General features: G+C 41.4%; 1 protein-coding gene across 1 annotated transcript in view; it reads right to left on the bottom strand.

Moving 5' to 3' along the window:
* scai (suppressor of cancer cell invasion) overlaps positions 1 to 16,615 on the bottom strand; it is a 192,397-nt gene that overhangs the window by 108,660 nt on the left and 67,122 nt on the right. The window contains exon 3 of the mRNA XM_043720180.1: positions 11,483 to 11,619. Coding sequence (XP_043576115.1) covers positions 11,483 to 11,592 — 110 coding nt within the window. The 5' untranslated portion in view covers positions 11,593 to 11,619. The remainder of the gene's footprint in view (positions 1 to 11,482; positions 11,620 to 16,615) is intronic.

The following is a 16,615-nucleotide window of genomic DNA, read 5'->3' on the forward strand; positions in this document are numbered from 1 at the left end:
CTGTTGTAACCCCCTTGTTCAAGGAAGGATCAAGACAAAAGATGGGAAATTATAGGCCAATTAGCCTAACCTTGGTTGTTGGTAAAATTCTAGAATCCATCGTTAAGGATGAGGTTTCTAAATTCTTGGAAGAGCAGGGTCGGATTAGAACAAGTCAACATGGATTTAGTAAGGGGAGGTCGTGCCTGACAAACCTGTTAGAATTCTTTGAAGAGGTGACAAGTAGGTTAGACCAGGGAAGCCCAGTGGATGTGGTCTATCTAGAATTCCAAAAGGCCTTTGATAAGGTGTCACACAGGAGGCTGCTGAGTAAGGGCCCATGGTGTTTGAGGTGAGCTACTGACATGGATTGAGGATTGGCTGTCAGACAGAAGGCAGAGGGTTGGGATAAGAGGTTCTTTTTCGGAATGACAGCCGGTGACAAGCGGTGTCCCACAGGATTCAGTGTTGGGGCCACAGCTGTTCACGTTATATATTAATGATCTGGATGAAGGGACTGGGGGCATTCTAGCGAAGTTTGCCGTTGATACAAAGATAGGTAGACAGGCAGGTAGTACTGAGGAAGTGGGGAGGCTGCAGAAGGATCTAGACAGTTTGGGAGAGTGGGCCAGGAAATGACTGATGAAGTTCAATGTGAGCAAATGCGAGGTCTTGCACTTTGGAAAAAAGAATACAAGCATGGACTACTTTCTAAACGGTGAGAAAGTTCATAAAGCCAAAGTGCAAAGGAATCTGGGAGTGCTAGTCGAGGATTCTCTAAAGGTAAACATGCAGGTTGAATCCGTGATTAAGAAAGCGAATGCAATGTTGTCATTTATCTCAAGAGGGTTGGAATATAGAACATACATAGAACAGTACTGCACAGTACAGGCCCTTCGGCCCTCAATGTTGTGCTGACCTTTTACCCTACTCCAAGATCTGACTAATCTACATACCCTTCATTCTACTATTATCCATGGGTCTAACCAAGAGTTGCTTGAATGTCCCTAGTGTATCTGACTCCACTACCACTGTTGGCAGTACATTTCATGCACACATCACTGTGTGTAAAGAACCTCCCTCTGAAACCTCCCCTAAACCTTCCTCCAATCACCTTCAAGTTATGTCTCCTTGTGATAGCCATTTCCGCATTGGGAAAAAAAAAAGTCTCTGGCTATCTATTCTATCTTTGCCTCGCATCATCTTGCACACTTCTATTATGTCACCTCTCATCCTTCTTAGCTCCAATGAGAAAAGCCCTAGCTCCCTCAACCTTTCTTCATAAGACATACCCTCCACTCCAAAAGCAGCGATGTGCTACTGAGACTTTATAAAGCTCTGGTTAGGCCCCATTTGGAGTACTGTGTCCAGTTTTGGGCCCCACACATCAGGAGGGACATACTGGCACTGGAGCATGTCCAGCAGAGATTCATACGGATGATCCCTGGAATGGTAGGTCCAACATATGAGGAATGGCTGAGGATGCTGGGATTGTACTCATTGGAGTTTAGAAGGTTAAGGGGAGATATAATACATGGCCGGAAAGGGTGGACGCTAAGAAATTGTTTCCGTTAGGCGGGGAGACTAGGACCCCTGGGCACAGCCTTAAAATTAGAGGGGGTCAATTCAGAACAGAAATGCGGAGATGCTTCTTCAGCCAGAGTGGGCCTGTGGAATTCATTGCCGCGGAGTGCAGTGGAGGCTGGGATGCTAAATGTCTTCAAGGCAGAGATTGATAAATTCTTGATGTCACAAGGAATTAAGGGCTACGAGGAGAATGTGGGTAGGTGGAGTTGAAATGCCCATCCGCCATGATTAAATGGCGGAGTGGACCCAATGGGCCGAATGGCCTTACTTCCACTCCTATGTCTTATGGACTTATGGTCCATGTGGGACACAGATGCCAGTGGGATGCCTCTACATAGTTATGACACATAATTGCCCTGATTCAAGCACTGTTGCTCAAGCCTTTGGTGCACGTAAGCATCACCTACCTCAACCCAGACAGTACCCACGAAACAAAACATTGCATATACGATAATGGTGTTGACATTATACTGTCCAAGATATGAAATAAGCATGCCCTGCACCTTGAATGGTGTTTGAGACACTGATGGCAACTAGGGTGAATCTTTACAGCTCACATGCCATTGGTTCTGGTACATGGAAAACAGAAGAACAACAACTTACTCTGCCCACTCGAGTGTGGTGGCAGCCATTTTCCATTTCAATTGAGCACTCAATTTGGATAAGGATGGACAGCAAAATAATTAATGTTTCACTGAGTAAGTCACAGGGTCGATTTCTCAGTCCAGGTAACCCACCCCCCCCAAAAAAAAACTTCACATTCCTTTCTGTCAACTCCACTGGATTTGATCTTCCCTCTGATCCCACACAACTTACTTGTTTAACAGCTCACTTCCCTACTTTGCTCAATGAGTCCCAAACAAACAGCTTAGTCATGCACTGTTCATCCAGTGAAACCAGGATGGTGATGACCATCAATAATCTCCAACTCCTGCAGCACTCCTTATCCTTCCATGCTCTGTTGTGTTGCATTCCCTTCACTATTATTATCCCCTTGGCAACCCAACTCACTGCCTGCAATTCCCACAATCGATACTCCCAGTATCCCTACCACAGCAGTGTCCCCTCATAAAACCCTTAGACTTTCAATGAACAATTCTCCTGGACTCACTACTTCACCCCCCCCCCCCCCCCCCCCCCCCCCCCCCCCCCCCCCCCCCGCCCCTCCCTCCACATCCCCCGCCACCCTACCCCATCTCAGATAACTTGGAAGGACCCAACTGACATGTGACCAAATCCCCCATTGATCTCTGTGCAACTCTCTGACTGGCTTGCCATTAATCACCAGACTGGTTGAATCTGGCCTGAAGGGACTTGGCTGAGGACTACACGCATTGCTAAAATTATCACTTCTTAAAGTCTGAAGTATATGCAATGTTTGTGCCATGTAGGCTGCTGGAACATACTGTAGGTGTGCAATTAGCATGTTACTGTACAATAATATATATATTCACCTCCTTGGCTGATTACTGCTTGTAACCATAACAAGCTGCCTTGCTGTGGCCTGCAGTAAAAAGCAAGGCAAGACAGAAGGAATGGGAGATAGTTGGTTCTGAATGAAGCAGCAACACACACAAAATCAGACAAGGCATGCCAGTGATGCTCTGAACATACATCCAAGTGGGCACAAAATGAGAGAGAAAGCTAAAGGCTCCAGAGATGCATCCTGCTCCATACCATGAGATGGTTTCAGGTCTCTGTGCACAAAGTGGCCTGACAGCAGCACATGGCAATGAAAAGTGTCAGTGTACTCCAAAAAATTGACAGTGGCATATAACAGTACTGAAGCGGAGAATTTTATTTTAAATGAATCGGAGATGTGGCGAGGCTGGTGTGCAACCAATGCCAACCTCCGTGAACAGGATGAGATGTTAAAGATGGCTGGCCAAAGTGAAGGCCAGGAGGCATAAACAGAGAGCTGCAGCTGCCAGATATCCACTCTACCATTCATGTCAGGAATAGTCACACTTAGTTTCTCACCACTGTATGGTTGATTATGAAATTGCATATAAAGCAGGACAGAAATTAACACTGATGAGATTAAATTCTCACCATTTAAACCTGGAATGGAAAATCAGACTTTATCCTAAGTCATTTTTATGATCTTGCCCTATTTTCCCAACAGACTCACCATTGTCCACAGGGACTAGGAAAATTCAGTCCATAGCCATTTCTGAAAAAAAATTAAATGTTTCAAGAGCACACGGTGGCACAGTGGTTAGCACTGCTGCCTCACAGTGCCAGAGACCCGGGTTCAATTCCAGCCTCAGGGGACTGTCCGTGTGGAGTTTGCACATTCTCCCAGTGTGGGTTTCCTCCAGGTGCTCCGGTTTCTTCCCACAGTCCAAAAATGTGCAGGTTAGGTGAATTGGCCATGCTAAATTGCCCGTAGTGTTAGGTGAAGGGGTAAATGTAGGGGAATGGGTCTGGGTGGGTTGCTCTTCGGCGGGTCGGTGTGGACTTGTTGGGCCGAAGGGCCTGTTTCCACACTGAGTAATCTAATCCACAGCACCATTCAAGATTTCACTGGAGAAAACAATCAGAAGCAATTTTGCTCATTTTTGGAATGTCACCACAGTAGTGACAAATCTCAAATGTGATATCCATCCACAAAAGGAATGGCATTATCTAAAAGTCTACAAATATACCTTTTATTATTCTTGGTGTGGGCTGCACCATACTGGATTATTTTAACTCATTCCTCCATAATTAAACACAATAAGCAACTGCAGCTCGAGAAATGCAACTCACTGAACAATCAAGATAGTAAAATATTACACATTTTTTCCAAAGGAAACTTGTAACAGTCTTTGCCTCATCAGGAGTCTCTATGCACCATTATTGTGTAAAAGATTTTACTCAAGGCATTGGTTTATAATTTTCTACAACAGCCGTAAGGGTCAAATGAGAGCATGCAGCAGTGATACTTCAACTTGTCTATCTACTTGTGGAAACTTGAAAAGGAAACTAAGAAACTTCACCATTTGGTAATCCAGTCAGGTTACAACTCAACATCCTACTCTTTTTCCAATATTTGACATTGACTTGCAATATTTAGATATTTAACTCAGAACAGTCTATTTTCATTGTTATACATATGAAAAAGGTACAAACATCTTGTAATGAGCCTCATTGTGTTTAAAGATCCAGAATTATGACCAAAATAGAAGATGACTATACATGCTAATATCCAAATAGCTTTGGAAACAAATTGCTCAGTTCAAGTTTATGCACAGAGAAGAATCAACTATGTCTTGTTATATTATATTGCCATTATTAAAAGTAAGCACCTTGATTGATTGATACTGTAAATAATGTAAGTGACCTCGTTTCTTAATTTAAAAAAAATTATTGCCACAATCTATCATTGCGTAGATCATGCGAGCAATATTATTGTCTGAAAAGATAGGAAATTAATGGGCCATGGAATGAAACAAAATCCTTTTTGACGATAGCTTATCAGCCTCAATGGCCTTGCATTTCACAGCAGACAAGGATGCCTTTATGATGAATTCACCCATCACATCTTCTTCCAGCCATTTTCATGCATTCCTATTTTGCCTCATGCCACTATACTGGAGAAATTGGAAAAGGATCCATTCATTCTCGCTTGTTGTCTTTAAAAGAAAAACAAGCTAATTTTTTTTGATGACTGACAACATGCTATGATCCCAGTTGATGTTAATACTGGACAAGTCATTTCCCAGGCCTGAACTTTGCTTGATAGATTGTGCTTTGGTTTTTGCAAAGTGGTCTCCTGCTGAAACATAAGCTCTCAATTTCTTGAATGGTAAAACAGATATTTATTAACAATTAAGTGAGGACAAAATAAACCAAACTAACACAAAATAATATAAAATATAAATGCATTAATCCCAAAACACTCATTTTAAATTGAGAAGTCACGGAACAATTTTTGTACAGTACCGAAAAAAGATCACTCATACAATTCTCACAAAAAAAAGCCCATCTTTAACATCCCTGTAGGTTTAAGTCTCTTGTGACTTTAACTTACAAACTGGGACCGCAGATAGCTTCTTCTTGGAGGTATTAGAAATCTGAGATTAAACATACTCAGCTTTAAATAATGTTTCCAGGATTTCATTCCAAAACTTCTGGCTCGGGCTAATGTTAATTCTCACTCTAAGGTAATTGAGTTTCACTATATCCCTCTCTTGCTCAGTAGCAGTGGACTATACAGCATTTTCATCCAAGGACTTCACAAAACTGCTGAAAACCTCATTAAAATTAAAAATAAACTCTCCCTCACTTATCTGTTAAAAGAAATCTCCATAGGTAAATCACCAAAAAGACTTATCATGTAATTATTAACTCCAGACACAAAGAAAACCCATATTATTAGTTCAAAAACGGATAATTCAAACTTAGAATAAATTACATTAAAATATATACATAAATCAGAGTCTAGGTAACTAAGTAACATTTTCTGGCTTTCATTGACATTACAGAAAAATCATATAACTAAACATTTATTTGACGTGGCAGTTTAAGTTATTTTCATCCTTTTAATAGCTATTGTGACAACTATATTCCATACAAAATTGAATTACTTTACATGGCTTCAAAAGTAGCTTACTTATTTTCAAATCTGAGATTGCTTCAGGTTCAATGTAGTTACTATAGATTTCACCTCCATTTGAACTATAATTATCAGATACACTGAAGCTAAATTTGCATATTGTTAGAATGAACTGCATGAATCAAATTACTATTTAATATTTAGTGTCCTTAAAATCATAAAGTACAATATTTTTCAGCCACTGAATTATGATCCCCATAGACGTCAACAAATAAAAATGTACCAAATTTACCAAGCAACCCCGAAAGAAAAACTAATGAAGAAGATTTTACTTTAATAATCAAACCAAACTCAACATAAACTAATCCTGAATTAACAGACAAGTCATGGTGAAAATATTAATTACACAGCAAATAGCAACTACATCAAGGATATGATTGATGAGATGCCTCACGGGAGGCTGCTGATTAAAGGGAGGGCCATTGGCTTCGAAGTGAGCTACTGGCGTGGATTGAGGATTGGCTGTCTGACAGAAGGCAGAGAGTTGGGATAAAAGGTTCTTTTTCAGAATGGCAGCTGGTGACAAGTGGTGTCTCACAGGGGTCAGTTTTGAGGCTGCAACTGTTCACTTTATATATCAATGATCTGGATGAAGGAACTGTGGGGATGCTGGCGAAGTTTGCCCATGATACAAAGTTAGGTGGACAGGCAGGTAGTATTGAGGTTGTGCAGAAAGATTTAGACAGTTTAGGAGAATGGTCCAGGAAATGGCTGATGAATTTCAATGTGAGCAAACGAGAGGTCTTGCACTTTTGAAAAAAAAACAGGATGGACTATTTTCTAAACGGTGAGAAAATTCATAAAGCCAAAGTACAAAGGGATTTAGGAGTGCTAGTCCAGGGTTCTCTAAAGCTCAACATGCAGGTTGAATCAGTGATTAAGAAAGCAAATGTAATATTGTCATTTATCTCAAGAGGTTTGGAATATAAAAGCAGCGATGTGCTTCTGAGACTTTATAAAGCCCTAGTTAGGACCCAATTAGTATACAGTGTCCAATTTTGGGCCCCACACCTCAGGAAGGATATACTGGCAGTGGAGCGTATCCAGCGGAGATTCACATGGATGATGCCTGGAATGGCAGGCTGAACATACGATGAATGGCTGAAAATCCTGGAGTTTTGTGTGTGTTGGGATGGCTGCAACCAAAAGAAGTTGCACCAAGACACTGTTCAAAAAGAGCCACAACACACTGCAGCACACCAGAACTGCAAAAAAAAAAGAGGAAGAAGAACACCTCTACAATGTATTCACCAAAAACGGATACCCCCGCAATTTCATCAACAGATGCCTAAGGGAAAGACAATGAAATGAGGACATGCCACAACCCAAAGGACTAGCCATGTTACCATACATCAACATTTCTGAACTGACAGCCAGACTACTGCGACCACTAGGACTCATAACAGCACATTAACCAACAGCCACTCTCAGACAACAACTCACCGGGACAAAGGACCCGATACCCAGCATGAGCAAAACCAATGTAGTGTACAAAATCCCATGCAAGGACTGTACAAAACACTACATAGGATAAACAGGAAGACAGCTAACGATCTGCATCCATGAACACCAACTAGCCACGAAACAACACGACCAGCTATCCTTCGTAGCCACACACGCAGATGACAAGCAACAGAAGTTCGACTGGGACAACACTACTATTATAGCACAAGCCAAACAGAGAACAGCCAGGGAATTCCTAGAGGCATGGCACTCATCCACAAACACATCGACCTGGACCCAATATACCGGCCACTGCAGCGGACAGCTGGAACGGACAACCGGAAGTGGCAGAGACAAACCGCTATAAATGCCGGAGGAAACATCACAGAAGTGCTTCACAGGAGGCTCTCAAGCACTGAGGATGTCACCTAGACAGGGGACAAAACGTCTGCAACACAAATTCCCAGCTCGGGGAACAGAACCACAATGATGCTATCAGTATCCAGATACTGCTTACTCACTGTGAGTCAATGACAGTAAGCCAGAGTCACAAGTTGTCCCCTAAGCATAAAGTATCCTTGCTGCAGCATTACAATGACAGTTGCTTGTACAGTCTAAAGGGCAGCACTGACATGCAGAAGCAAACTGTAATTTGATCGGGGATGTGCCACAAAGGTTCCTAAATGTTGGATACCAATGTTTGTGGTTGTGGAGTGAATGTGGCTCATGCCTACAGAGTGTGCCTTAAATGCACATGGAATCTAAAGCAATTTAGCAAGTTGGATCCAAAATTGGCTTCGTTTTTGGAGACAGAGGGTGGTGGTAGAAGCTGTTTGTACGACTGGACGCTTGTGCTCACTGCAATACTACAGGAATCAGTGCTGGGGTTACTATTGTTCATCGTTATTACAAGAAGGTATTGACAGATTGGTCAGATGGGTAGATCAGTGGCAGATGGATAGATCAGTGGCAGATGGATTTTAGTCCTAGTGAAGGTGAGGTCATGCACTTTGGAAGAAGTAACAAGACAAGAGAATATTTAATGACTGGCAGAACATAAGAAACCAAGAAATACAGGGACCTTGGAGTGCTTGCTGATGGATTTCTGAATGTAGCAGCACAGGTTAATAGGAGAGTTAAGCATATGAGACAATTGCCTTTATCGATCATGGCATAAACCATAATAGTAGGGAGATTATGTTAGAGTTTTACCTAAAACTTTGGTTAGACCACAGCAGAAATACTGTGTGCAGTTCTGGTCATCACCACATTCCAGGAAGGACATGATTGCAACAAATGGATTGCAGAAGAGATTCACCAGGATATTGCCTGGATAGAACACTTTAGCTGTGAAAAAGAGGCTGAATAAACTCAGGTTGAATTTTTTTTCAAAATAGCAGGCAAGGCTGAGAGTGGACTTGATTACCTTAGATTATGTGGGGTATGAATGGAGTGGACAGAAAGCAGCTATTTTAAGATGAAAGGTAGAAGGTTTAGAGCAGGTTTGAGGAAAATAAAACTTCACCCAGAGGGTGATGGGAATCTAGAAAGCAATGTCTTTCATGATTTAATTGCATGTAACAATTAGTAATTTACTGATTTTACACCCTGGATGCCACTTACATTACACTAGGATCATAGCAACACAGCAATAAGTTTGCACCTACCAATTCCAAGCACAGTAAAAGAGGTCAAACACTGCAAGCCAGAAAGTTAGAACACGGAAAGTCAGTCAGTCACGTCACGCAATTTCTTAATAAATTCTGATCAATCAGTCATAACAGACTGACATCAAGTCACAGAGTCATAGGGTTATACAACACGGAAACAGATCCTTTGGTCCAACTCATTCATGCCAACCAGATACCCTAAACTGATCTCTTTTGCCAGCATTTAGTCAGTATCCCTCTAAACCCTTCCTATTCATATACCCATCCAGATGCCTTTTAAATGCTATAAAATCGTATCCACCTCGAACACTTCCTCTGGCATCCAACCTGCGCATGAAAATGTTGCCCCTCAGGTCCCTTTTAAATCTTTCCCCTCTCACCTTAAACATATACCCTATAATTTTGAATACCCCCACCTCCGGAAAAGACTTTGGCTATTCACCCTGTCCATGCCCCTCATGATTTTATAAACCTCTAGAAGATCATTCCTCAGCCTCCAATGCTCCAGTGAAAACAAGTCTCCACTTATTCAGGCTCTCCCTACAGCTCAGGACCTCCAACCCCAACAACGTTTTTGTAAAGATTTTCTGAACCCTTTCAAGTTTACCAAGATCTTTCCTAAACCAGTTAAAAATCACACAACACCAGGTTATAGTCCAACAGGTTTATTTGAAAGTACTAGCTTTTGGAGCGCTGCTCCTTCATCAGGTAGCTGATGAAGGGAAACCAGAACTGAAGGCAGTATTTCAACTGTGGTCTAATCAAAGTTTTGTAAAGCTCCAACATAATTCTACATTGACCCTAACAGTAGGTTATGGTCAATGCCATGACTGATAAAGAAAAAAGTGTCCCGTATGCTTATCAAACGTATTAACCTGCCCAGGTGCCTTCAGGGATCTGTGAACAAGAACCCAAAGATCTCTCTATTGCTTGGAGTTACCTTGTGTTCTACCATCCATTAATTACTTCTTTTTATTTTGGTTTTATGCTGTCCTTGACTTCCTTTGTCAGTCATGATTGCCTCATCCTCCTCTTGGTATGTTGTTTCTTCCATGGAATTAATTTTTGCTATGCCTCCTGAATTACCCCCAAAAGATACCAAAAATAAAAGACATTGTATCAGAAAAGGTAATTGCAGCAAAGTGACATTTCTATCATTTGGAATCCCCACCAAACCTATTTCAAATTCAGGACCACTGAAATAATCAAGCATGCTTTAGATTGCACATGCTATGGGATCTTTTAGCACAAGGTATTACTGAAACTGCTTGATAGTAGGAATGCATAGTGGGAGTCAAGCTGGACTCAGATGTTAACATCAGACTCTGATTCAGAGTATTGCATTATTACAACGTAACGTCAAGAATTTAGTTCTTTATGAAGGATTTGAATTCTTCATTTTAAGGCACAAGACATTGGAAGTTCCTTTAAAATTGCAAACTAAACATTTTTTTCCTTAAAAATGTTCATTCATAATAATTAGCATTTGCAAAATTAATTTTCATTTGCTTTTTGAATATCACTTTTTGACAACTTTAAACCATCTTTCCTTTCCCGTAAAACACAATTTACAATAGCATTTTCTTCCGAGTAGATCAAACTTTTTGCACATTTAGGCAGCGGTGAACACAATGAGCACAGTGCCAATTGTTGTCACCAACAGACCTGTAACTCCTGATTTACAGCCCCTCTGAAGCATTTGCAGCTTCTACTTCAACAAATGATTTGCAGCTCACATACTAACACCACATCATTAGAGCTCACATGCTGCACCTTTCAGAATAATATCACAGTTCCCAGGAAAAGATTAGCATGTTCACTCCACAGATTCGCAACATATTATTTCTTGAATAAAATAATTTAATATTTTCTTAATAGGATAATAAAAACAGCCCACTGAGTTCACCCTCCAGACTTCAAAACGTTTTCTCAAAGTGGATTTTTGTCCTGGATCTCTTGTACAAATTATTTGACAGTTAGAATAAAACACCAATTTACAGAAGTAATGCTTTCATTAGAACAATAAAGGTGAAAACAATTTGAGCTTTTTGAACAGCTTTAAAAAGAATCCAACTGAGATATCCATTAATGGAGCACAAACATATGACATATTGTACATCACAGGAAAATGGTGAAAGAAAATATTGAGTTAACGGTCACTAAAAATTAACAAAGGAGAATCCGATTGATTTAAAACACTGACCTTAACCCATTGAAGAGCTGTTTGGATTTATCTAATAAGTAACAAAAATCAGTAACTGTCTTCCTCTCTCCCAATGGAATATCATCATCAGTTCCTCCACCTGCTGTCATGGTTCCTTCCAGATTTACCACTAGAAACTAAGAATAAGCTTTATATTAGTATCTTCAACTGCAAATATTACCTTGCAAATTTCAATATGGACTTAACAAAAGCCAAAATTTTCACAGAATAATAAGTATCACAATCAGTTCAACCAAAGGAATGGTGCCTAATAAATTACATTGGCTTTGGTACTTAAAAAATTGGGACACCTCAATCACGGGACAGGAAATATCCGATACTGCATAGTGAAGGGACATAGACAGTTTCAAGGTACATGTGGGGATGTAATCTCACTAATTTTGCTTGATTAATATTGTACTCCAATAGCAGTTCTTCGCGTTTGGCACTTGAGAAATCTCATAACCACAATAAATATGAATGCTATTAAGCAGAAGGACCTGTTGCATAATATTCTTCACCACCAAATGATCTGTTAAAACCCAAGGGTAACAGAAATGATAGTCACTGAAGGAAAGTATTGGTACCCAAGGTGCAGTGATTGTAATGAGGTCAGCCAAATGGATATCACAGAATATAAATTTGAGAACAACAAATGCTAGAGATGACAGCAGGTCAGGGAGCATCCACAAAGAAAGAGCAAGCTAACAGTTAGAGTCTAAATTACCCTAGATGCAGCATCTAGACTCTAAACATTAGCTTGCTCTCTCCATGGATGTTGCTTGACCCACTGTGATCTCCAGCATTGGTTGTTTTCTGTACAGATTCCAGCATTTACAGTAATTTGCTCCTACAGAACAGGAACTGTTAAATCTGGTCTAATTAGGGAGACCTGGCTGATAGGAAAAAAAAAGACATCTCCACACTGAGAACTGGCTCTGAAGCAGCTAGATCAGAGTCAATAACTTTCCATGTATAAATAAAGGTTGACTTGGTGACAGTATACCAGCCCAGGTGGAGTTACTTCAGTGGCATGAGAGTAAAGCTTGTTCTTGAAGAAATCCTTAAGTTGGAATAAGCATTTCTGGAATCATGTCATTATTTGAGAAGCTTGAATTGTTTGATCCTGGAGTCGAAGACTTGGCGCAATATGTGGAAACAATGCATTATTTTTTCCAGGCAAATGACATTGGGGCAGGTGAAAAGTGATAAGCAATTCTCGTGACAGCTCGTGGACCCACTGCTTTTTCAGTTATTAGGAGCCTAAGTTTTCCTGAGGCGACAGATACTAAAGCCTTTCAAGAGTTGATGGATTTAGTTAAGGAATACAATGATCCCAAGCCTCCGCAAATTCTGAGATGCTATCACAGTTTTAGATGGCCGTTCAAGAACGAGGGGAATTCATATCAGAACTTTTTACCAGGTTAACAACTGACAGAGGCATGTGACTTTTGTTTAACCCTTAAGATGTTGAGAGACCATCTGGTACGTGGGACTAATGATGCAATTGCACAATTCTGCAAGGCCCATCAGTGCCACTACCTTACTGGTAAAACCAGAGGCAGAAATCAGAAGGCAATCATCAGATCACTTTGTGAAATGGGCAGCACTGGTCATATTAATTGTGAAGCAAGATTGGTCGACCAACCTACATGGGGATTTCAAACAAACGTTAAATGACTTTTCACAGCTGGATAAATACCCACTCACATAGAGGATATATACACAAAACTGGCAGAGGGTCAGGTGGACATGAGTCATGCAATTGCAGGTTGATTAGGATTCCCAAAAGTATGCCATAATTAATATATTTTAGGGTTTGTACCAATATATGAAACTGCCATTTTGGATACTGTCAGGCTGTGCAATTTTTCAGTGGAGATGGTGCACATTCTACAAGGTCTATCCCAGGTTGCTATTTATCTAGATAAAGTGTCAATAACAGGGAGGACCAATAAGGAGCACTTACAGAACTTGGATATAGCACTTAAACCTTTCTCCCAGGCAGGAAAAATGTGTGTTCCAGGCATCCCATGTCACCTACTTGGGCTAGTCAACAAGACTGGGTTATACCAATTGTAAGATAAAATGAGGGCAATCAAAGGTAACCTGACTCCCACGTTCATACTAGAGGTAAGGAATTTCCTTAGACTCATGAATTAATACAGGAAGTTTATACATAATCTGGCCTCCATCCTAGCACCTTTACATCCATTTTTTTTAAACAAGGGTCAGACTTGGACATGGTCGTATAGCTAAGCAATAGCCGTTAGGGAAATGAAGAAACAGCTATCATCCTCAAAAAGGTGTTGGCACACTATGATCCCAAGCGAAACCTGGTATTGACATGTCATGCCTCCCTGTACGGCAGGGTAATACAGGGTAGTATTAGCTGATATCTGACCCAATGGAAAGGAACACCCAATAAAAATGCATCCAGTACTTGAGCTAATGCAGAGCGTAGATATGCCCAGAGAAGGAAAGTTTGGCAGTCATATTTAGATTTGAGAAGTTCCACGAAACCTTTATGGGTGTAAGTTACTAATAGTAATGGACCATAAACCTTACTAGGTCTACTTAAAGGGGACAAGGCAGAGTTGCCTGTAGCTTCAGGCCAAATTCAGCAGTGAGCTCTAATAGCAAGTGCATACGATTACAAGTTGGAACATCATCTAGGAGGCCAAGAAGCAAATGCGGATGCAAGGAGCTGCCTTCCACTGGTGATAAACAACCGGTGGTACCAGTATTGGAAGAGTCCATAATGGTTTTATATTTTCTGCACACAATCATAGTTGGCAATATCAGACTGAAACAGTTGGTAGGGATACAGAAAACCAAAGGGTTGTCAAAACAGAATTGAAACCTTTTGGACCTGGAGAGACCAGAACACAGTCGAGAATGGCACATTATTTTGGAAAGCAAGAGCGAGGTCCCAAACAATGGTAGCCACCAGATAATGGCTGGATTCCAATAGGCTGATCAAGGTGTTTCCAAAATAAATATTTTCATGCTGGATGATTCTATGAATCTATGCTGGCCAGAATTGGATACTGACATAGCTGCATTGGTGGGGCAGTGCCCAGAGTGCCGACAAGGACAAAGACTACTGCCACCAGCAGCCTAACATTCATGGGAATAGCTACATAAACCTTGGGCTCAATTACATGTCGATTATACAGGTCCCTTCATGGACTCAATGTTCTTGGTCATTACGGACGCCCACTCAAAATAATTTGATGCGCAGAGAGATCATTTGTCAAACATGGGGAACGATGATAGAGAAACTGCATTCATATTGAATTGATTTCATTTGATTTTATTGTCATGTGTACATAATGTCACCAGACAAAATGCCATCCTAGGTTCAAGTGCCTAGGTAAAGAATCATAAGAACAAGGTAGAATGAAAAAAACAAAGTTAAAAGTTAAACATATAACTATAGTACAGTGACACCTTCTTAGTTTTAAGCAGGAAAACAAAGAATAAAGTTGGAATTTCTTAAGTCCTTAGCCATTGAGACCCCGCTTTGAGGAATCACCTCAAGACCAGAAGTCCATGCTGAGGCCATACCAGGCCAGAAGGTCACCCTACCGGTCTGGGAGGTTGCCTCACTGGTCTATGCTGAGTCAGAGGTCTGTGGCTGGGATAACAAAGAAGAGACAAGGAATTTTAAAAAAAAAGAAGAGGGGAAAAAAAAGGAAATGGACAGAGCTGGCGCATTCTGAAGCATTCTACTCCGCCATCATCTTCGACACTGTTGCAACACATGGACTCCCAGAAGTGTTGGTCACAGATAATGGGCTATCGTTTACCAGTATGGAATTTGAGTATTTCTTAAAGTCGAATGGCATTTGTCATTTAAGGACAATGCCATATCATCAGATAAAGCAGTTCCAAGTTTGAAGGCAGGCTTAAAGAAACAACCCACAGCTTCACTAGATACCAAACGATCTTGGTTCCTATTTGATTACAGGACCACCCCTCATACTACAGGGAAAGCTCCAACTGAGCTATCCACACCATGTTAAATCTGACCTTCCCAGACATGGGGAGAATGAGGGTGAAACAGCATCAGGAATGCCGATGCTGAACACAAGATTCTACTAAGTGAGACAGACACTTTACTTCAGGGGATGAAATTTGATTCAGGAACCACTAAAATGAATAAGAGGTAAGGTTGATGTGAGGCGAGGTCCAGTATAAAGTTCAGGTAGGCGCCAAGGTCCTGAACAAGCATGTGGACCATACGAAAGCTACAAACTCGCAAGCGGGATGGGAACAAAACATGTCCGGTTCCTCAGAAGAGTCAGAAAGGCTGGCGGAACCAGTGGGTTCTCCCTCTGTCAAGTGTTGAAGACACCAGAGATACAGATGGACAGGGCAGATGTCACCGCCTTGACACCTTTGTTGTCTGAAGAGGAGATGAATTTCTTCTGAGATGCCAGAGATGTGAGAGGCGAGCTACTGTGCATTACATGCTGCCCGTATCTGAGGCAGAGTCAGAGGAACCTGACACAGTCCTAAAAAGCCCACAGAAACAGCTACACAGAAAAGAACTGGCCGATGTCCTCTGACTCAGAGGGAGAGGATTGTAGTGATTATAATGAGGTTAGCCAGGTGGATCTCTCAGAATGAGTTCAGATTGAACTGCCCTATCAGATAGCCCTGGCTAACAGATAAAAACAAGAGTGTCTCCGCGGTTGCGTTAGAGCCCGGGTGTCCTTGGAGAAGGAGCACGCGGTGTCCACCAACACCCTGGAGTTGTTCAGGGAGAGGTGGGCGCCGCAGGGAGTGGAGTGCATCATTTCTCCCTCCAATTCTATTTTGATTTAGTCCCTACCCTCCCCTTCACTGTTTTGATCACACAGCACTGCCCTTTGACGTGAAGGGCAGTGTTTGTCACTGGACACCCGGGTGTTTTCCTATCTTCCTGGTGGTGGAAATTGAATAAAGATTTGTGCACTTTGTGTCTTTCACTGTGTCTCACCCCTGCACACACACACCATGGGTGCTGGGGGAAAAAATAAGCACTATCGCACTTAGGTGGTAGTGTGGGGGTAAAAAAGGAAAAAATATAACCAGGAAATTGTGGCGGCACGGTGGCACAGTGGTTAGCACTAAAAAAAAAGGAAA

The sequence above is a fragment of the Chiloscyllium plagiosum genome, chromosome 30 (genome assembly GCF_004010195.1).
Source record: "Chiloscyllium plagiosum isolate BGI_BamShark_2017 chromosome 30, ASM401019v2, whole genome shotgun sequence".
Classification (NCBI taxonomy): domain Eukaryota; kingdom Metazoa; phylum Chordata; class Chondrichthyes; order Orectolobiformes; family Hemiscylliidae; genus Chiloscyllium; species Chiloscyllium plagiosum.